This window comes from Xenopus tropicalis, chromosome 9 (assembly GCF_000004195.4).
Source record: "Xenopus tropicalis strain Nigerian chromosome 9, UCB_Xtro_10.0, whole genome shotgun sequence".
Taxonomy (NCBI): Eukaryota; Metazoa; Chordata; class Amphibia; order Anura; family Pipidae; genus Xenopus; species Xenopus tropicalis.
The window spans coordinates 38,922,100-38,946,305 of NC_030685.2; the positions used below are offsets into that span (position 1 = coordinate 38,922,100).

A 24,206-nucleotide genomic window follows, 5' to 3' on the forward strand; every position below is an offset into this window, starting at 1 on the left:
AGAAGGATATAAAAATTCTGATGAATTCATTTGAAGGGGATATTCACCTTCAGACAGGAGTCTGAAATGAAACAGCCCCTTTAGAAAGAAACATTTTTGTCATTTATTTTTATTATATAAAATGTTAAGTTTTGAAGCTACAGCCTAGGATCAGTGCTGCCATGATCTGCTCTCTTCTCTCTCTGGGCATGCCCTCCCTCTCCTGCTTCTTTTGCAAATCTGATATCAATGGCTGGCAAGAATCAGCCAATGAAATGCAAATAAAGCAAAGAGGTAAGGCATTTGAAGTAACCAGTTCAGTTTCAACTTCCTGTTTGGGCAGAATGCAAGTTGGTGTTGGTGATCTCTTCCAAAGAGGGAGGGGAGAGCAGAGGAGAGATAGTTATACCAGTGCTGATTTTGGTAGCTTGAAAACTAAACTTTTTAAATAATAAAGAGGAAATATATTTTCTTCCTGACAGAGGCTTTTCAAATTCAGACTATTGTCTAAAGGTTAACATCCCCATTAATCAGTAAGGTGGGGATCTGTAGACATGACCAACTAGCTAGTTGACACATTTATTTGCATCTATGACCTATCGTATATCATCTACCTTTGAAAGATGCAATTTAGGTAGAGGTTAACTATGGATTTTAAGTTTGTTGGCCAGCTGGGGATTAATAGAAAGCAGCTTACTGGTGCTCTTGATAGCTCTGGAACTATAACAGCATGACTGATACACCAAAATAGTATATATCTGGACCACTGTTATGAGATAAAAGGGCCCAGCCGAAAGACCAATAGGGTCAGATTATGGGTGAGTGCATATTTGCTGCCCTAGATAACCCTGGAACTGTAGCAAGGTGTTTAATACACCAATGTTTCTGTAATGTTGTTATGCTCTAATGGAGCTCAGTGTGAAGGCCAGTTTGGGTGAGATTTTGAGTGAGCTGTCCAATATATCTTTTAAACTATTACACTGTGACTGTTACACTGGTGTTTCTGTAACCTTGCTGAGGTGCTGTAACCTGAGGGTCATTTAGGGTGATATTTGAGGTGAGTGCTTATTTACATATCCCTCCATAATTTCACCTAATTATCTGCCTAACCTATGCCATCCTGACACCCCTCTGCTGCCCTGCAACAGGCTTGTACAGTGTGACAACTGTAAAAAAAAAAAAAAAGAAATAAAAAGTGAAAATTAGTGTGAGTGCCTATATGGGCTTATAGAATGGCATGAAGTTTTTCTAGGTCCTCCCCACTCATTGCAGGGCAGTGTGGTATTATAACTAAGGACCCCCCATATTAACATTTAAATGGGGCTGGTAAACTGCTTTTTTGTCCACTAAATATACAATTGCCAGTAAAAGTTTTCATATATTTAAATATTTAGCAGATAAAACATGCTTACCATGGTACCAACGCCGTAGGTGGCTGCTGGAGCAAGTGTGTGGTGGTAGGGGTCGGCAGCATAAACTCGTCCGTAACTAAAAATAAAATAAAACTGCAAATCATTAAAATGAGTTAATACTATACAAATTAAATACTTGTAAGTACAAATTTTTACACAATAAAGAATTTCAACAAAATAATACAAAAGTAGCCAAAATAGTGTAATATAATAGAATAACTTAAATTCATATCATCTCTTAAATATAACATGAGTGTGCTTTCTCCAATTTAATTTTTATTAGTTCTAAAAACATTTGGAATCCTATTTTCGAAACAGCATCAACATAAATGGCCTCTCTCAGACCATCGCTTCATAAAATGTGTATTTCTGCAGATGATATACTTATGCTGACCAAACCCTTGACAACTCTCCCCAATGTGCTTAATACTTTTGAAACCTTTGGCAACTTTTCTGGGCTAAATATTAACTATACAAAATCACAGGCTCTTAATATTAACCTTTCAAGTCTATAGTAAAACTCCTCAAATTGAATTTTGCCTTTAAGTGGAAAACTTCATATTTAAAGTACCTAGGGGGGGTTAAACTAACAAGTATATTCGACTTATACAAAACCAACTACTCTCAGCAATGAAGATCGATACCAAAAACTCTGGAAAATTGGTCTAAATATGAAATATCTTGGATCACCCGAATCCATGCGATCAGGATATCCCTCCTTCTGAAAATTCTCTACTATTTTAGGACGCTACCAGTCCCTATACCTAAAGCAGATCTTAATGTCCTCCAACGTCAATTTCTAAACTTTATCTAAGAGTATCAACAATGATAGCATCTCGAAAAGCGCTGTTGGTGTCCCAGACTTTGCTAAATACTATCAGGCAGCCCAATTAGCAGCAATATCCTACTATACCCACCAAATGGGTTGATATGGATGAAGCTTTAATTTACCCTTTTACATTGAAAACCATGCCTTGGGTCCCCTATATTTTTAGACCAGACAACCTAACCTCAATGTTAATACTTTATTAATTTGGGATAATATAAAATGCCATATGAAATATGAAATAATAGGCAATCCAGAGTTCCCCCAGGTATTGATAGGAGAGCTTACCAATGGTGGGAATTAATGGGCATTAATACTATGAAACATATGTATGAAAGAGTAGGTCAACTGAAATAGAATAGATTTTAACAAATCGTTTCAGCCCGCATCAGAACAGCATAGATTTATGCAAGTTTCCAATTTCCTTAAATCAAAATATAAAGATCAAGACAAACGCTTGATATCTTATCTGGAAGCTATATGTGTTAATCATCCTTATTCCAAAGGAATTCTTTGTTCCCAGCCAGACCTTATATATGTGGGCATGGGAAAAAGATGTAGGATATCCAATGGACAAGAAAAAATGACAAAAAATATCGGATTCAATAGCTTATAGGTCTATCAATACCTCACTGCTGGAGTCCGGTTACAAATCCCTTTTAAGATGGTACTTGAATACATAAAATGAACAGTGCATACAGCCCATTGTGTTTCTGGGGATGTGGAGGGGAGGGTACAGCCTTATCATGTATGGTGGCAATGTCCTTAAGGCCAACGATTTTGGTCCAGAGTGTATGAGATCATATACTCAGTTAGTGGTCTAAATCTTCGCAAACTGCCACAACAAGCATTGATGGGGCTCCCCATTTCAAATATAAATAAATAAACAAAATCTCTTATTAATACTGCTGGTAGCTCTCTATAGCAAAATCTTGGAGGTTTCTTATCTTATCAATATTAGCATTATACAACCATAACCTGTAAGCTGTCAAGGCCTGGGATCATAAAAACACCAGATTCCAGGCATCACAACATAAAGTCTTCTTGGTCTTTCCAAGAGCATGAATCAACCACAACTGATTGTATCCATAATATATTAATGTATGAAGAAAAGAAAGAGAAACACATATGTAAATGTCATTGGAAGTACTTTATATTTTAAAATGAATGATAACAAACTATCTATAATACTGTATTGGGATTGTTATATATGATAAACATAAAAGCCTAGCCTATATTTTTACACATCTCTGTAATGAATAATGCAAAAATTAACGTATTTATATTGAAGGCTTGTTATTTTCTGCAAAAGAAACCTATTATCAGTATTTGATAATACGCTAAAATTTTTTATTAAAATTGTAATAATGCTGGATTCTGTGACAGAATGCCTTGTATAGGGTAAACATTGAAACACCTACATACTCCTCACACGTTTATTGTATTTATGGGTTAACTTTTCTATGGTTTTTATGGTTAGTGTCCGTTCCACTCAGTTATGAACCATATTCTAAACAACTGCAGCTTTCCCACTGTATTTGACTTGCACATTCTATAATATCTCTCATTACTCAAGTTCTTATTTGTCCCTATTATTGCACTCCCATACATAAAACAGAGACATTGTTCATTTAATTTAAGAAAGCTGTCAATTGGGATCAGTATGGGATGCTATTCTATTTGCCATTTATTTACCTTTTATAGTCTATATAGTATTATATTATATGCTATATATAGTATAGTATTATACTCTATTCTATATACTATAATAGACTATATAATAGTCTAATAGTATTAATATAGTACTATATAGTCTATATAGTTATATAGTCTAAGGTAAACTTCTTTACAAGGCTTTAAAAGAACAGTAACACCAAGTATAAAAATGTATTAAAGTAATAAGAACACTATCTACTGTTGGCCTGCATTGGTAAAACTGGTGTGTTTACTTTAGAAACTCTACTACAGTTTATATGAATAAGCTGCTGTGTAGCCATGGGGCAACCATTTAAGCGTTTTATTTACATAAACTATAGTAGAATTTCTAAAGCAAACACACCAGTGTCACCAGTGCAGGGCAACAGTACATTATATTTTAATTACTTTAAAAAACTTTCATTTTTTAGGTGTTACTGTTTCTTTAAGGGCAAGACCCAAAAAGAAATATGCTATTTCTTAATAGGCATAACAGCAGCAATTTATGCCATTAAAGACATTTAAATACACCAGGGAATCCCTTGTAATCCTGATGTACATAAACGTTAGCAACTGATGTTATACTTTTTTCATATTTCTGCTTTTTTATTTCATATTTATGGGGTTATATTATATAAGGCACTGCATTTGCCCAGGAGAAGTAACCTATAGCAACCAATCAGCAGGTGGATTTTAGTGTCCACCTGTTTAAAAGCAAACATCTTAGTGGTTGCTATGAGTTACTGCTCTGCTCCTGGGCCTTTTTATTACATATAGGGGTTAGTCTATTAATGCAAAGAAAAGCTCTTTTAGGTTCTGTTCTCTTTTCCGCCTTTCCTAACTCTGTGGCAAATAATAAACTATTCAAAAATAGATGCAAAACCTCCCAATAAATAACATCAAAATGGCTCTGTCATGGTGAAAACCTTGTATTACAGAATTCATTATATTTAGTCAAAAAACAATATATGCCTACGCATATGACTGCTGTGTGCAAAAAGTTTAAGTTTTAGTATACCTTGTTAATCCTCCAGAACATTTTTCCTACCTTACTAACCAAATCAAAGCATTGCTTTTGCCTCATATTTATAAAAAACAAACATCCATAAACACTTTAGATATCTATAGATTCATATTCTCTACCCCATCCTTCCAACATTACTAATATATGCATTCACCTGACAAATTTAACTTCACAAGGTTTTCTCATGAGATACTTTGCTTCATTATTGCATAAAGGATATGAATGAAAATATAAGAGTCTGTTGTGTAATCCTTGCAATTTCTGCTGCTAAATCTTGAGAGTCTGTTGTGTAAACCTTGCAATTGCTGCTGCTAAATGTTGCACACACAATAGGCCAGATGTTGATCTGGTCTTGATTTTGTTGATTTTACCGTAAGATCGAGGACCATATCAGCTTATTGATGTGGTCCTTGCTCCAAAGGCTTGTAGTCTGATAGTTGTAATTTGATTGGCCACTAGTATGGCCACTAGTAGTTAGCACATTTTTTTGCTTGGCATGGATTTACTGCAAAATTCCGCATGAGGAAAGAAAACAAGTTGGGGTCATGTCAAAAAAGTTGCCGTTGCATCAAAAAAGTTACAGCGTAAAAAAAAAATTTGTGCACGTCGAAAAAAGTTGTGCATGTCAAATTTTTCAGTGAAGCAAAACGGGACAGATTTGCTCATTACTAATGCCCAACTTTAGACTTCTTGCCATAATTCTGTCGCAGTATCAAGTTAAAACAACCTTTATGACTGTAAGAGGAATGGCCAATAAATAAGCCCAGTTTCTAATAACAGCAGCAAACCCAATTAGTTCAAAGCTAGAAGTCAAATTGTTCAACAGTAGCTTGAAACCAAGAAGAATTATAATGTCAAATAAATCAGAATATTGTACAATTTAGACAGAATACAGTGTACAAAAAGTACACTGTCTACTAAAACAAAGTAACAATTTACCACTTTATGATCATTCCGTAAATGCATATGTTTGAATGATACTTTCTTAGCTAAAGACATAACAAAATATTTGAGTGTTCAATTAATAATAAATTGTTACAACTCTCAATTTATTTCCAATTTATTTGCAAGCATCAACATATGTTGCACTTTATGATCATTCCCTAAATGCATATGTTTGGATGATACTGTTTTTCTTAGCTAAAGACACAACAAAATATTTGATTGTTCAGTTAGTAATACATTGTTACAATTCCCAATTTATTTCCAATTTAGTTGCAAGCATCAACATATGTTGCATAACTGAATTTAAAGTAAGAACTACAAGACACAGCAGACCATCAAATCATTAAACAATATACAAATGTGTCAATGCAGCAACCTACTGATGTTTCAATTGCAAAGACTAATTGCATTTTTAAAAGTATGTCAACAGTAAAAAGAGGTATGAAAAGTCAGTGGGTTCATTAAAAAACAGAAGTATACATTTCCCAAAATGAATAAATGGTTATTTGATATGGTTAAATACAGTACATATATAAGCAGCCAGCAAATTTTCCCATTGTGTCTCACCATGTGCAGACACCATTTTGACTGTTAAAAACCTGCCTCTAGATGGTAATAGAGTGCAAAGACTTGCCAGCAAAATATAATAGAAAACGCCATAGACCATGAACCACCTGGTGGCAAATTTTTGTATTTTTTTCCCTGTGTTAACTGGTAGAGACATAACACAACACGGTAAAGAAACTTGGCTGCATCTGTATATATATGTTGGTTTAATTTACTAATGATATTGCATATAAAAGAAGGAATTGCTGTATTTCTCATTTTGTTGCCTTCCTTCCTTTAAACCACAACTATCTTCAAGACTTGACTATGAAGATTTTCATTCATCCAGGTCATGGTATATCTACAGTAGTATGATTACTTAACAAGTCCAGTTGCATTAGATTTAATTATACTAGATCTTCAAGACTTGTTTTAGGTTTATTAGCATACAATGCTACCCATCAAAATTAATATATTTTAGGTTCTGTATTGAAATGTACAGTATATGCATTACTAACATCACAAATTAGTGTTTACCTATACCTCTGGTTTTTTTTTTAATTCTTTAAAACATGTATTGGTAAGGATTTCAGATTTTAGCACTCAGTAAATAAGCACAGTGCATCAAAGTTCATTTTACTTGTCATATTGGTTCATGGCATGTGGTAAATGATAATATTTTAGACTTTTGTCAAGTCATTTAATATGTTATATTTCAATGAATTTGTGATGTCCTTTGGCAATCTGGATTGCTGCAATTGCAATTATTTTATTAGAATACTTGGCATTATGTTATAAAACCTATTTACTTGTACCAGTGACCAGTCATTTGAAAGTTGAAGTTGTTATGAACTCTGTTGGATTGGGAAGTGCAAGTAATATCAAATTAAATGGTGCTTATTACATTAAACTAAAGAGAAATCTTCTTTTGCTTAAATAATACTGTATGGAAAAAATGAAATAAGGAGACATCGCAACATGACATATGTTGTTGTATTTCTAATTAAATATAATTCTTTGCTGTGGGTTGTAAAATATTATGACTGTTGGTAATGTAAACAAAATTTCAAGCAAAGAAAAGATGAATTTGCTACGGATTTCTTTTTTTTGTTACATTAATTGATTTTCATCATCAAATCACATTTCCCACACCAAATTTATGCAGTAAGGCATGCAATGGCACAAGGTTTAAAACAGGTGCAAACAATTTAACATTATCCTCACTTTCAAATGATCAAAACAGCTTCAGATTGCAGAATCTTTATACTGTATATAAATCATAAACCCCAGCTTAACCTAATCTTGTCATGATGTCACATTAGACTAGTCATGTGAACTGACCTAGAACTGTACAGATAGAAAATGCTGTCAAAATGATAATGGCACTGAGGCCAAAACAGGATTGAATGTGTTTTTATTAGTTAATGAGTATTCATTATAAAAGCCACAGAAAGTACAGAGTGTTATCTTTTCAAACATGTTTAATGTTTTAAGAGAAAGAGTGAATTGAAGAGAAATTCACATATGTCAATATTTATTTAATGGTTAAAAGATCCCTAAAAAGTGCCCTGAAAGCAATTACATTTAAAGGTAAATGGTTTAACAAATAGGGCTTGTGCTGAACATATGTTTTGCCTATTGTTTCCTCCACTTATCTCAGCCTACGTTTTTTCTGCAGACTGAGAGAAGCAGATCCGCTCCCTTAAGCAGCTCCATTTCCCTGCACTAAAAAGTACAGCTTCCCCTTGAGTGCAGGTACATGGAGAGGAGGTGAGCAGAGGGCTGCTGTTCCGCACCATATACCTGCACTCAAGAAGAAGCTGTAGTTTAATTTTCAAGTTGCCCCTGTCCAGAGAAAGAAATAACAAAAAATAGATGTTTTATAATTACAAAATAGGCAACAAAATAGGCAAACATAGCCCTATTCATTGAACCAATGTTTAAAAGGGGTTACACTGTCCTTTTTATGTATTATGGCCATGTTCACATGGTCTAAACTTTTAAAACATTGGCTCCATTTCTAGGGAACATGATAAGACTCATTTATTATTCCCTGGGGCACAGGTGCAAGAAGTGCTCACTTACCAAAACTTGCATCCCTAGACAATTCTGATCTCAAAAATCTGGTTGCTCAATGCAGAGTGCAGCCTCAGGTGGAGCAGCTGAACCCAACCCTTTATTTCAAGCTTAACTGAACACAATAAGCAAGGATAAAGCTATATTTACACAAAAGAAAAAATGGCAAAACAAATGTAAATATTGTATTTTTTGTATTTATTTTATTTGTTTATATTATGGGGGAAATGGAAGCTTTATTATTATTACACAAACTGAAAAATAATGAAGTGTTCTGAAGTACATAAACTGAAGAATTGGTTTCAAAATAATTCAGAAATTTTCTGAGAAACAGCATAAATGTTATCAAACATACTCTGTTCTCATCTGTGTGTTAGTTACTTTAGCATAAACACTTACAAAATATGTTTGATTTAAAAAGGTTAAAAAGCATTGTTTGCTATGCATTATGAACAATCTTTACCGATTGATGACTTTAACTGAACAATTAAAGCAATGCTTACACAAAAAAAAAATCTTACAGCACATAATATATGAGCTTGATACAGTTATGATGAGATCTGACTTTTATTGTTTGTAGACACACAATGCTACAGGAGTGATGATAGAACTACTGATTTGAACCCTAAGGCATTGCAAGGCAAATAGCCACATGTAATTGTCTCTGTCACCACATAGCACAAGGCACAAAAAATGCCAGGGTTCATCTCCTAATACAGATATTTGTCAGACTTCTGTGTATTAGTCTATATGTTACAAACATTGCCTTTAAGGGAAACACATGTTTAAAATGAGTGGATCAAAGTTAAAGCTGTGTAAGTATTAGGAATGCTTGATTCATTTTTGAGTGCTAGTGCAATGTGTTATTTTAGGAGGAAGTTCATGTGTTTTTTTAACACACAATACCATATTTTTTCCCGTGATAGCAGCTGCAAGATGTCAATGCACTTGGTATAATAGCAGCTGGTGCATTAAAATGTACATAATTGTGCATGAGCTTCATTGTAGATCAGGTGCACTTTGTACAAGTACAAGAGAGACTGTAGACGAAAGCACCTTTAATGATCATTACTGCAGTTTTGTTTAATAAATAATAACTTACTCAGATTGATTTTAATTTTTATTGCATTTCATAACTGGAGTTGTAAATTGCACTATTTCTTGTATTTCTGACGCAGAGCTGCTAATAGCACCAGGAATGAAATTAGCATGCAGTTTCTAGCTGCATTTAGTTGCATGTTTGGACACAATATGCAAAGGCAACCCTAGAAAAAAACTCTAGGTAATATCAGGAGTCTCTTGTGTTTGTGCATTGCATACTTTGCACATTGCACCCTATGCATTAAAACTGACACTTTGTTCAAGGCATAAGTATAAAAGATTGTGAATACTATAAGTGCTATTAGGAATAGAACAGTTCTTTGCTCTGCAGTTTGTTTTATATAAAAAAAAAATAGCGAGTGTTGCATGTTCTTCATAGATGACGGTAGTATAATAGTGTACAGTGCATTACTGTTTCTACAGTATACTAGATGCTATATCAAACTGATTGAATCTTGGACAAATGTAACTAGCATGACATTTATATGAAGCGATGCTCATGTAATTTCTTTACAGGGTAACAGCACCCTTAAATCTATATTTTAAAGATTAATAATTACTTGAGCACAAAATAAGTCTTGCCAACAGCAAATATACAGTGAAGGGGAGAAAACTAGAACATAATAAACTATTGATTTCCTGTTGTTTTATTGTAATGTGTTAAACTTAATTTAGTGCAATAGCCTTTTTATAAAGACTATCTGTAATTGTCCTGAGAGAGAAAAAATCATGCATTTTTCCCACCTATGTTTTAAAAATCATGATATAAATGTAATTGTATAATAACCTAAAAATGACATAATGTTTGGGAACAGGTGTTTTCCATCTAAATGTATTTTCTGTTATGTGACACAAAATGCTAATTAATTAACAAATAGAAATGTTTTGCCATTGACATCGGTTTAGATTAGCTGAGTTGTCACCGGTGCATGGTGATGTTTTATTAAAGAGCAAACTGGAAATTCCCAAATGAGGATTTAAAAGAAGTCTGAAAAATGCCCCATTCTTTCTTTAGGTGTAGCAATACTATGAGCTATGTAATTTTCATACAAAGATATAGTAGGGAGCCTTTTTTAAAGTGGATCCAAACACAGTTGCTTAATTAAGTAATTCTGGGTGGACTTTGAATCCCAGTATACTTGAATAGAGATGCATCAAATCCTCTACAAAACACTTTAAAAAATACCCAACCAAAATCAAGAAAACAACTTGAATATTTAAGGAAGGATAAAAATGGCTTTATTTATACATAAAAAATTGTCACACACAGTTTTCCAGAGCTTCACATAGCAGTACTTTCAGGGATTCAATTCAGTTATGTTTTGATTCACCTGAACATTAAGGATTTGGCCAGATACTGCAAAAAGTGAGTGCTTATTTTCAAACATATTAGCAAAGATTTAATTTTGGCCTGCTGTTGCTTTGGCATGTTAAGACCACTTTGGGGAAAAGCACCTTGCTATGCAATACATTTTCCCATGTTTTTGTTCCTGCAACTGGCACATTGCTTTTCTTTGCAATAGAGCCCTGGATTTAACTGGGTTCCCTTGCCTATGTTTTAAGTATAGGTTTTATGCTGAGCCTTGCATCTATTGGCAATCCTATAGGAATGCACTAGTATAGGATGCTCATAAGCAAAACCTAAAATGGGGTACTATAATTCTGTCTGAAAGATGTGTGTGGAAATTGGGAGAAAGGTGCATTTTGTAAAAAAAAAAAACCCATAATATTGTTTCTGATTTTTGAACTTTACACATCTTCTCTGTATAATGTACAAGTCCTACTTCATTGTTTATCTTTAGTATGACATTATTGGTTGAAATCACAAAATAATTTGGAAGTGTTTTGTGTTCACAGTACACCTAAGCTATACAGGTTAAAAAAATATTGTTTGAAAGATTTATATTTATTGTCCACTTAGATATCAAGCAAATCCATTTTTTCATTGATTTGCTCTGAAAGGGTAAAAATATGCTTCTCGGCATTCCAGATCTGAAAGAAGCTATTGCAGTATCACATCAATAGATCGAATTAAAATGAGACTCCAAATAAACAATCACAGTCAGCACAACTGCCTAATGCTTGCAGTGGAGAAGAGTCCTTGGGCTATTGATATAATGAAACCAAGATTGAAACCCTGATTTTTTTTAAATAGAGCATTCTAAAGTGATTAACTGAAGCTAGAGAAAAAAGATGTTTAGAACTAGATGGATTTTTTTTTTAAAAAAAAAAGTATCAATGGTTGTTACCTGAAGAGGAGTTACAAGAAATTTCATCTGCTGCAACGAAGACGAATTGATTTCTGTAAAAGAAGATAAAATTCACAATACTGGTTTCTGACTAAAAATGTAGTATCTGCTATTTCAGCTGATGTATATAGATGGGCATTGAAAATAAGTCTAAATTTAATGGGATATTTTAGATCTACAGAATAAATAAGCATTATCATGATAAAATATGATCACAGCATACTACAAAAAATATATAAAATATGGAAAATGCTACCATTAAGTGTTAAACAGCTAGAATTTGCTCACACATACAAATACATTTTGTTAATCTAAATGTCCAAATAACCTGAATTTTGGAATTTGGTTTGGCTGTTTAGAACAGAAATGGGCCAGTGTATACTGCGTGAATATATATATTTATTAAAAAAAAAAATCACATAATGACGTCTCCCTTTTTTCTGTCTTTTTTCCTTTATTTGCTTAATTTTTTTATATTTACTGTATAACTGACCAGAAGACAAAAAGAACAGAGTTAGTTATGTTGATACAACTAGTGAAAAAAGGAAAAAAGCATATTGGTTTTTTTTAATTCACCTTTTTAGGTCAACAATGATTTTCAGTTATCATTGCCAAGTTATCATTATCAAGGCCACTGTAATTAATGGGCAAAAGAAGCATATGCAATGGGCCACCAGCACATACTAGCATTAAGACAAGGAAAATGAAGCCAAATTATTACCTAATATTTTACAGAGAATGTTTAATTATTCCCAACCTGACAGAACACAAAATAGTTTTTCTATGATGTGCCCCCACTCTTAGCCTGAGTATTTTATCCTTATGTTGGTCTGTGGAAAGAAAGCCATGCAAAAATACACACTAGCAAGTGTGTGAAGAAATATACTTGTGTTGTGTTAAGGATCTGTTGTTATTTTATTTTATATAGTATAGATATTGTTTTAAGTTTTAATTGGCATTTGAATTGTAGCAGTTGCTGACCTGTGACCCTGGTATTTATACACTATCTTCCATTCTATTTTTTTCTGTGACGAACATCCTACAATATTCATACTGATTGAAACTGGTATTATTTGAGTGTCTTATAGAGGCAAACAAACCCTACAGTATTGTTGTTATTATTATTATTATTATTATAGTATTAGCTTGTAATTTTTAATAACAGGGCACATTTGAGATTAAAAAAAACATGTTTTCCTCTTTAGTGAATAATATTCATATATGGAATTGAGAAGAACTCCATAGTGAAGGCATATTTTTCACAGCTTTATAAATAATTATACCTCTTGTATTCCATAAACAAATATCAGTGCAGCTAGTTATAACAAAATGAAACCTTTTTGAAATTAAATCAAGGAGGACAGTTTAGATGTGGCACTGTGTTTGTATATATTATATACTTTAAACTCTGTCTCTCCATTAATGCGAGCATTATGTTCCTATACATGAACAACAAAAGTAAAAATATTAGGTTTAACTGCATTATTATATGAAATACTTGCACTTTTTAAAATTATGAATTTTTATTAGACAGTTTGCTAGAAATCAATCTTCTGCTTGTGATTCTGGATCAATTTCAAGCCAAATAAATACAAAAAAATCTGTGTGTGTGTAGAAGCAGACCTGTTATAAAAGAGGTCACATTTTTCTATGGTAGTGCTCCCAGACATAGGAGTAATATCAATTTCTTTAGCATAGCCAGGGCAAGTAAGCTGTGAAGGTCACTGCACTTAAAGGCATACTGTCAATACATTACTGGTCAACAGATACATCCATCAATTTTATTAAAAATTATTTGTCTACCATAAAATTTATGAAATGTCATTATTTACTTTTTTTAAAACCCTCTTGTCAAAGGTATGATTGTGACCTTATTTAAAGTTTTATTGACAATACACTATTGTGTTCTGGCTTATCAAAATATATGAATAAAGCAACTCATTAAGGCTGTACTTTACTTATTATGGTGCTTCCAATGCCATCTGTTGGTACAAGATGGTGAGAACTATTTATCAAAATTCATTTTTTTAATTCAAATAAACTCAGAAATTTACCAAACTCAAATGTTTGCTTATATATTGCAAAATCTAAAAAAATAAAAATATTAAAAAAAATTCACATTCTACTCATCATTTTCAATGTGTCTACAAACTCTTAAAAAGTTAAAAACTTAAGGTTTAGATAATGAGGTTTTACATTTGTGCTTTTTTGAGTTTTCTTTTACTTAATAAATATCAAAAATTCATTTTTATTTTTTTTTATTTCACCAACATCTTAAAAACTCATTTTTTTTAATTTGTACATTTTAGGACAAAAAATTGGGATCATAGTTAAAGTTCCAATTCAACCATTGATAAATTGGCTCTCAAATCTCAATGGAAGTTGTCACAAAGCAGAATAAGATTTAAAGCACAGCTATAAATGTTCGGGTGATAGTTGGGGTGATGGGCCCATTACATTACAAGGCAGTTCCCAGTTAGTTCCTGACAAAACCTTGCATTATTACTATGTCATGACAACATCCCTGCAGGAATATTTGAGTTTGATCAGTTTTTTACTTTGGAATCAAATCATTCAAATTTGAGACAAGCTATATATTTATAATTAAGTTAAACTGTGAATTTTCCCTAATATAATGATCAAATTTCTCCACATACAGCTCTGAAAATTAAAGAGTAAAATCACTAACTGAGGTTTTTAAATGGGTTCTCTGCTTGGTATACGTGATCCTTTAAACAAAAAGCCCATAGGTTGAGGAACTTTACTGTTGATGTGAAGCCATAGCCACATGACTTTAGTGACATTTTACCTCACATGCTGATTTTTGTACAGTTGGATCTATTTCCAACCAGACGGAATAATGATCTGTGCATGTGTTCCAACAAAAAAAAAATATTTTCTGACCTTTTTTTTTCCATTATAAAGAATAACATTGTCATGTAAAAAACAACAATAAAGTGTTTGAGAAATGCACTGTACATGCTTTCTACACGCATACTAAATGATCCATCAATATGTGGACTGATTAGTCAGATCAGTGCATCCATGTGTTCAGTCTCCTAAGATCTACTCCAAGAAGAAAATAAATATTTAAATTTCCAAAAAAAAGTGTGTTTTGTAAATTTCCCTTATTAATTAAACAATTTGGTTTTCCATTTTACAAAAAATAACCTTTTTGCCAAGATATCAATTAATCGAGTATGTATTTAATTAAACAATATAACAATTCAAATGATTCATTGTTTATAATGTATTCTCTGTACCTATATCTTTATTTAGCTATCTTTATCTAGTTAGCTATCCTCTACCCATCTTTGTGAAAATGTATCTAATTAAATCAGAAAAAGGCAATTAAGAAATAATAGATTTACAAACTTGTACACCTGTAATGGAAGATTACTTAGTTATGTTTTTGTATACATTTCCCTGTAAGAAGCAAAATTGTCAATTTGGTTAAATCAAATATACTGTTTACAAATCTTTACATTTCTTGTGCATGATCCAGAATGGTTAGACACACACCCAGTCTCAGCAATTAAAAGCAATTTCAGTGTTTTCAGCCAATAAAAAGGGCACAGCATGCTCCTCTGCAGCCACATGCATGCAAACAAATGAGAATAGGGGCCATACAACACTCAACCAAGCAGTTTAATGTTTTTCATTAAAATTGACACTTGGTGGCAGATTTTTCAAAGTGTGAAATTTTTGCTCACCACACAAAAAATGCCGCTCCCCACTTAATAAATATGCCTCTAAAAATCCCACCAGGGAGTTACGGAATTTTACTATGGTGAGCTCTAATTTCACACTTTAATAACTCTGCCCCATGTCTTGATGTACATTGAAATAAGCATTAAAACAAAACCGATTAATGAATTTAATTAAAAACAATTTACTCTGAAAAACTAAGCAAAGCTGTGACTCTGCAACATGTGCTCACCAAAAATCTCTGGTTTCTGGATTCCCTTTTAGCTAAAGTAGTCCATATGGTTCTGACAACTGCATGATTATCTGGCTATGTTTACTAAATGATTTAATTTTAAAACAGTAAAGTCTGATGGCTAATGGTGCATGCTTTGGGCCAGTAGCCTGGCCAGAAGTGCACAGGCCCCCAATTGTCACTTTTATGCATACTAATCCAATTGATTGTCCTTCTAGCTTCTTTGTACAATTACACTAGCCATGTAAATACTCTAATGCTAATTTGTAATTACCTACTATATGAAAAAGCCAGCCAGATGTCCAGTAACTTGCTATTCCAAGATCAAGATTAGCTATATGGACAGAACCACACATGTTGATTGTATAACTGTGATACAACTGCAATATCAAGAAGACCAGCACTGGTGAGAGGTCGAGAGTGTTGATGAGTACCAGTTAGGAACCACTGATATATTCAACCATTGTTTGAATTGGTTTGCTTGTATAACCAACATGTGTTTTTCTTCTAGCCTTGCCAGAACACACATCCTACATTTCTCTTTAGCATGCATATTTCATATGGAAATCAGTAAAAATGGCATGTATTAGGTTATTAAACATAATTTATAGACTTCAACACAAGTGATAGTTGTAAAGTTTACAAGTAAAAAAAAAACTATTCTATACTTAAAGTACCTACCTAGTAGCCATAAGTCTAAAACAACTATCTGAGTATTTTTTCAGCTGCTTTAGATTTACTTTAGAGATACTGTATATTATGACCTGGATGAAAATCTTTATAGGCTTGCTGTATCTACATTTATGTGGTTGTATTCATAAAAAGCCAAGAATGAAACCTTTCAGAGTTTACCTCTAAATCTCTAAAATTAAGAAGTCATGTGTCACACAATACCACAATTCAAGAATGATAGATTTAAAAATACATTTCCATTTATGATATTAAAATATAATGCCTTTTGTTCCTGCACTCCACAGAAACTGCATCTTTAAAAGTGATTAAATAAATGACTTATTAAGTTATACCTAAATAGTCTTTAATTTACTTGTTCAGCTCTGCTGGTTGTGGCTTACCCTAGTTTCTCCACTGAACTCCATAAGCATTTAAAAAAACTCATGATCATAATTATCATAATGTTATTCCAACTCTTTCAGTGTTTCATTTTCTGGTAACCCCTGATTAACTTATGTATTGGTAGTTAAATGATATGTTTTAAATTTGCTACTGTTATTCCTCTACACTCTTACTATTTTTTATAATGCCAACATTCAAAATCTCCTAAACTGACCTTTCATGTCATCTCCATATCTACCATATTTTCTTAAAGTTTTTGTCATCATGTATTTTTAACTGGCTTTTCTTTAAAAGGGTTGTTTCAGGCTTTAGCTACACTTAATAGAGCAAAATGTAAATGTATGGCACTTACCTAAGAAAAAAACACTATATATCAGTAAATGTGGATTTTAGACCTCAAAATCATTTTAATGCAATAATAATCCCACATTTCTCTGTCTACATAAGTAGAACTTTTTTTTTTTTACATGCCCATGGTATATTTTTCTTTCTGTGACCATGCCACTTATAGCAATCAATTCCTTTTCATATAAATAATGTTTTTAAATAAAACTTTCTTTTACTTTCTTATACTTCTTCTGTTCCCGATCTCGTTCAATTATAAACCTCTAAAAACATGTCCCTCTTATATTTTTTTCTCTGCAAAGAGAATTTACATCTGTGTATAAGGTGTCATACAAAATGTTTCAAGCTTTATGAAGCTTTAATATTAAAGGTCTTTATAAAAAATATGCACTTAAAGCTATATCAGTATGGATGATGTGATGTTGTACATCTGATGTTGTCAGATAAGAGGAAGACTCTGACTGCTGAATTGCAAGGGGTTGCAGTAATTGAAGGGAAAAGTCATGAATTCGTAAGATCCCACAATGCAGTCATTGAACAGATCCATAAGGAGGAACTCAGGAAAGCAAGCTTGGAGGCCTTGCTTCATGAACTCACTTTGTAAGTATGCACTGGTTGGGGAACAGTAGTTGTGTAGAACTTGAATATGGAAGTGCAGTTTAAGTACAAACAACACTGATACCTAATAATCTACATTATCTATGTCATTTATCGAAATCTCTGTAATCACAATATATTCTGCCTTTACAAAAACTGGGAGTTTAAGGAAAGTTATGCAGCAGTATTACACAATATCACATACTTCTTATCTAAATATAAATGGCTTTTGCTTTAATATTTACTTGACCTGTCTAATGTTTTAATAGCCACCGCACAATCGGCAAACTGTCAAACAAGAGGTAAACTTGTGAAAATGACCTTATTACATTGATGCTTAGGGACACTTCTTGTGCAGCAAAAAAGGTCAGTTGTCTACTTTTTCTACAAAGACTTCAATGGATTTCTTTTATGATTAACATACTGTAACGTTCAATAATGGAAATTTACAAGACAGAATGCAAATGAAAAATCTTATTAAATTGTTAATAACAGCTTTGTTAAATCTGTTTCTAATATCATACCACTCTCAATGTGCTTTTTAAATTTGCAAACATACTGAAAGATAAAATTTGCTTTGGTACAGTACAATGCATTCAGAATAGTAGCATTAGAAGAGTTTAGAACAGTGTAACTGTTATTAAACACTGGAAAGTAAGAAACAGAATAGAGCATTCATGTTCAGTATGACATTTCTATATTTAAATATAGCATATTTTGCCTTAAGCAATAGAATACAATTTCAGTCACATTAATGGTGCAACCAAGTCTGCCAGGGATTACAAAAGAATAGTTCACTTGCCTCATAAAGTCCAATTAGGAAAGGAACAATAAAGCCTACAGGCTTTGAAAAGATGTATTAGAGAAAGTACAAAGGCTTGCAATGTAGAATTTGTGTCGCTTATTTATAAGTTGCTCTACAAATTAAAATCTAATTGCAAACACAGAAAATCTATTATTAAGAAAGATTAACAAACTGCATCTAGTATGTAATTTTGTTAAAGGATTCATATTGTGATAAAAGTATAAAGCTACTGTCCATGACAAATTCAGATTTTCCCCCAGATGTCACTATTGCTATATGGTTAGCATTCAATGCACATTTCTATTCAAAAGAAAAGGGAAGATTGAAAAATGAAGAGATTACCCTTCTGGGGTTTCCTGCCCTGACCCAGGATTGAGGGGAGGCTCAAGATGTAAATTGGGAATTAGCAGATGGATGAGTTTTACCTTTCAAAGAAATGTGTATGAACCTACCCCAAATGAGTTTAAAGAACCCTTAAGCAATAACTCATATCAATCCTATATAGGCATTTTGCTCTCATTGGCAAAATAGCACCCAAGGCTCACATTACTGTGCATCTCATGCAGTTAATGTTCAACTGAGATGTTAATAGCTGGGAGTAAGAAATAGAGAGCAAGTCAAAACCTTGCAGTTGTGAAAGGCGTGGAATTACTTTAGAAATTGAATTAACTCCTTCCTCAGATTTTGCCACATATATAGACATAGAAAAAGCTACTGTTCTGTATACCTAGCACGGAATACAAATTTAGCATTCACTCAGTTTTTCCAACAGCAACTTAACTTTTGCCAATTTTGTTAAAAACTTAACATGATATTCTCCTGGACATGTTCATTAGTTAACAATATCTGACCTTACAGGCACTATTGTGGTAAGAACAGTTAATCACAAAACAAATGAAGCATCCAAATTCATTAGAGAGCAATGCAGACATTTCTCACAAGAACAAATCATTCTATCAAAGAAGTCACTCATTTCAACTTTTTTTTACCAGTAGTCTTACAAAACTATAGTATGTATTCCATATATTCATATGACAAATGCATAATATTAAGCACAACATAATGCAATATGACACAAATGTGTTGTACTGCAACAGTGCATGTTTTCCTTTTGTACAGGTATAGGACCTATTAACTAGAATGCTTACAACATGGGGGTTTCCTCTGTTTTTTCTGTAATTTCGATCACCATACCTTAAGGCTATTAAAAAAATGAAAATAAAGCCATTTCCCATTTCAGATCATTCTGGATAACAGGTTTCTTTGTAATACTATGCATATGTACACACTGCCATAACAGGTAAAGAGTTTAATCCTATAGGCCTGTCTAGTTGGATTTTGTGTGGTTTGGCTATCCAAACAGTTTGTCAAATAGATTGATCTTTTCATTTGACCCAGACATTTTATTTGACCCACGTACAATTGGCAGAGACTCCCTAGCATACAGTGAGGGCATTTTTCTTTTATTGCTTCAAAGTTCAGAATCTAGTTTTCTCTTAAATACACACAAAGTTCTGGGATAAAGTTATGCACTTATATTAACCTGTTCATTAATGACTTGAAGAAGGGAATTAAAGGCAAAATATCTGTGTTCCCCATTTACACAAACTATGCAGTACAATTTAATCCACCCAGTTTTTTCCTCTTGGCAGTGTGAATGTAAAAACTGACATGTAAAAACCAATATCAGCAAGTAACAGTTTTGATTCATTGTTTATAAATGAAAGTTTTGCACTTGGCATTAAAAAATATGCAGGCTATTTACACCCACCACAGGAATTAAAGTGGGATATGACAACTTTGTATACATATAAAGGATCATACAATAAGTTCTCTGAGGCCTTGTTTAACATTAGATCCTTCCAGAGGGCACTAGGGCATTCCTTGAGATTAGAGGAGCCTATATCCACATTAAGGTGTTAAACCTGTGAAGTTGTGTCATTCTGAAGCAGTTATATTGGCAGATACATTAGAAAACTTCAAGACACCATTAGAGGCATTTTTAGCAAATGAGAAAACACGAAAGTTAAATTAGCTCTAGAAAGTTGAGCCCTAGACTGGACTGATTGTCCTTCTGAAGGAAATATTACCTCCTTTTAAAAGAATTGAAGATTGCTTTGGATCAACTAGAAGTTATGCAGGTTTTTCTTGACAATCTTGACAGACATGGTTTTTTTAGGCTCATCTACTATGTAAATATATATGTGTTGGTTTTTGTAAGAGACCTTACTAAAGTATCAGTCATTTAAAAAAAACATTGGGAGTCTGAAATCAGCTTCTGTATCACCATATTACAGTAATACAAGATTAGCATTGTAAAAAAAGGGTACAGGTATGGGATCTATTATATGTAATGCTTGTGACCTGGGCTTTTCTATTTAAATAGTAAATAAACCCAATAGCATTGTATAACCACTAATAAAGGTATAGCATCTGCAAGATTCAAAGAATCCCATAATTTGAATGCCAATAAAAAAAAGTCTCTTAGACGACTAGAAAAAAAAGAAAAATGAAGTGTAGTTTTAAAAAAAAAAAACACACACAAAAAAAATCAAAGCATTTTAAGTTTATTAAACTATGACATAACCATATGACTAGATCACTTAGAAAGATATAAGGAATACATCAAATGGGAGAATGCATTTCAGTTGCAACAAACCAAATAAACCAACAATGTGGAAGGAATACAATGAGAAAATCACTAGAAGGGACAAAAGATTTTTATAAGTAGATTTTTGGGGATGTAAGTTAGCATCTTATTAAGCGTAATCGAAGTTCAAACGTACACAACAACAACCAGCAAAGTTAATATTTGTTTATTTCCATGCACTCTGTAGTGCAGTGACTGCATCCAGTACCTAATTAATTATGGGGGAATTCACCAAAGCATCAGTAGGTAGCAAAGAGGATACAATAAAAATTTATTCCTGAAGACCATAGGACCAATGCCTAAGGGGGTCACTAAGAGACCCATAAACCACAAAAAAAAAGGTTCAATGTATATAAAGAAATCCTAGATTCAAATCCAAAGCCTTCTGATATGTCCTTCAATTTATTATTAGTGCAGAAGAGTTGTTATATACAGATGGTAATTTAAATAAGTTAAAATTAATTGAAAATTTGCAATGTTAACTTTGTTAAACAACATGTAGTATTTCAAAGGGTTTTTTAAGAATTCTGTCTGATATTCTTTAATTTTATCTACATAAAAAGTAATAGATAACCTCTTTTTTTACCATTTTAGTTGCTTACTCCTTTACTTTTTCCAGCTCATTAATATCTGTCTTATAGACTAGCATGTCAGCACCCCAAGCTGCAACGCACACTCCAGGTAATATCCTACCAGCAGTTGATAAAAAGGCAAAACTACCTGTATGCTTCAATTCCTTTAATATATTTCTTTTTACACAAGAGAGTACTTTGTTAGCTATAGCAGATGCTGACTGACATGGCTTGCATTTGTAAAGTCTGTTATTTACAATAATCCATTAATCCTTCTCAATTAAGGAGCCCCTTGAACTACACTGGTGTATTTGATACAACTGCATTGCAGTGATTGGTGCACGGTGCGAAGGGAACCCTGGAGCTACTGCCTGGTCAGCAGGTGGTGGTAGCTCCAGGGTTCCCCTGCGTTAATAGGTGTAGCAGTGCTTGGAACAGAAGGCAGGAAGAACTGAGCAGCACAGAGAATGACCAGAAGTGCAAGGAGATCATCTTGATGCAAGTACCTTTAATGAATGCGGTGTTATACACAACTCACTGCGGGGAAAGCCACAAGTTACCCACTGCACTTGCGAATGTAAATGTGTTTTCAAGCATAATTGCTTTTTTCACAGCACAATTTATTTTGTGTGCTGGCCTTAAAATGTGTGTGGACATAATAGGATGGTGCCGATGGCGGAGATACAAAAAAGATGGGGTCCACACCCAAGAGACAATTGGAATTATAACCAACTCCATCACTATCTACAAATTAATAAATCCAAACAGTGGAATAGACCTCTAACTACTTGGGAACAATTACTAGCCGAACCAAAAATATTGGATAAACCTCTATCCAAATTATACAGATTCCTTTTAAACTCCATATCCCCACCGCCAAGACCATTCTGTCACTCTTGGGAAAAAGAACTCAATATCAACCTACCTGATAAAGCTTGGTCTAGAATATTTAGCACTATGAATAAATCCTCTAGGGCATCTAGAACAAATGAAGCCATATACAAATTAATTACCAGATGGCATTACACACCAGCAAAATTAAAGAGAATGTACCCTAATACCTCAGATACCTGCTGGAGATGTAATAGCCACATTGGCACACATACACATATTTGGTTAAAATGTCCGGTGCTACAACAGTTTTGGTCAGACATATTACACACTATAAATAAAGTTACAGATTTTAACTTTACCATAGAAGAACCGGCCCCAATACTACTGAATATATATCCAGGCAAAAATGTTCTAGTATCAGATCCACTTACCCTTCACCTATTGCAATCAGCCAAATCCCTAATCCCAAGAAAGTGGAAATCCACAGAGGCACCCACCTTTACCGAATGGCTAAATAACACAAATGACATTAGACAAATGGAGGAAATAACATGTATGATACATAATAAAAGTGCACACTACTGGAAAATTTGGACACCGTGGTTAAATTTTTTAGATTCCTTATAATGGTTAATCTTGGTCATTCAGATTAGCTCCTGACTTTACAGAAAATTGCATATAGAACTCTTACTGTATAAATGAAAATGTAGATATGACTTGTTGAATGCTATTGCTAAAAACTCAATTGTTAGAAACGAAAAAGATGTACTATAACATTGTTCCCCTCCCCATACCCTCCCCTTTTCCTTCTGTACCCTTTCCCGTATACAAAACTGGAAAATAAAGAATTGAAAAAAAAAAAATGTGTGTGGACATACAAGGGAATGGCTTAAGGGAAACAATGTCCTGATTGCAAGGCCATTTACGGTATGACTAAAATGCATATAATTTTTTCCCAGATCTATAACCTTTCATAGGTAAACACTGAACCACATTTTCCAGTTTGCAGGCCAGTACCCCAGTTTACTGTATTCCAATATCTCTGTAAAGTGAACACAGAGACAGTACTAATAATGCCAACCTCAAGGTCAAGTATTAATAAAGTGAAAGCAATGGACCAAAAACAGACCCTTTGCTCCACTAACAGCATTGGACTTGCTATAACAGTTCTATTAATCACAACCCTTTCTAATTGTTAAACCAGTTCTTTACATGTAACAACTAGTATGGTTAAGGCCAATATTCCTTCTTAACTTAGTAAGTAACTTTCTGCTTGTAATCACATTCACTGCAATGTCTAGGTTTCCTCAGCTTCTGAAAAAAATGCAATTAAATTTGTCTGACAGGATCTATTATGCATAAAACCATGCTGAAACATATTCACAGGGTGAAATAAATGTAATAAGTGGTAAACCCAAAAAAAAATCATCTCATTAGACATATTAGACAGATACTACAATTTTCATTTTAATTAAACTTGACCTTTTTAAAGGCAAAAATAACTTTTTCAGTTAAAAGTTTCTATTACATAAACTC

At 33.2% G+C, this 24,206-nt stretch overlaps 1 protein-coding gene across 3 annotated transcripts in view; it reads right to left on the reverse strand.

The window, feature by feature from the left end:
- Positions 1-24,206, reverse strand: part of rbfox1 (RNA binding fox-1 homolog 1) — a 362,503-nt gene that overhangs the window by 3,601 nt on the left and 334,696 nt on the right. For 2 of the 3 annotated variants that reach the window (XM_002940457.5, XM_012971419.2), the window contains exon 11: positions 1,392-1,467. In XM_002940457.5, the coding sequence (XP_002940503.2) occupies positions 1,392-1,467 (76 nt within the window). Of the gene's footprint in view, positions 1-1,391; positions 1,468-11,853; positions 11,907-24,206 lie in introns of all 3 variants that reach the window. The other variant, XM_012971417.3, reaches the window with a different exon arrangement.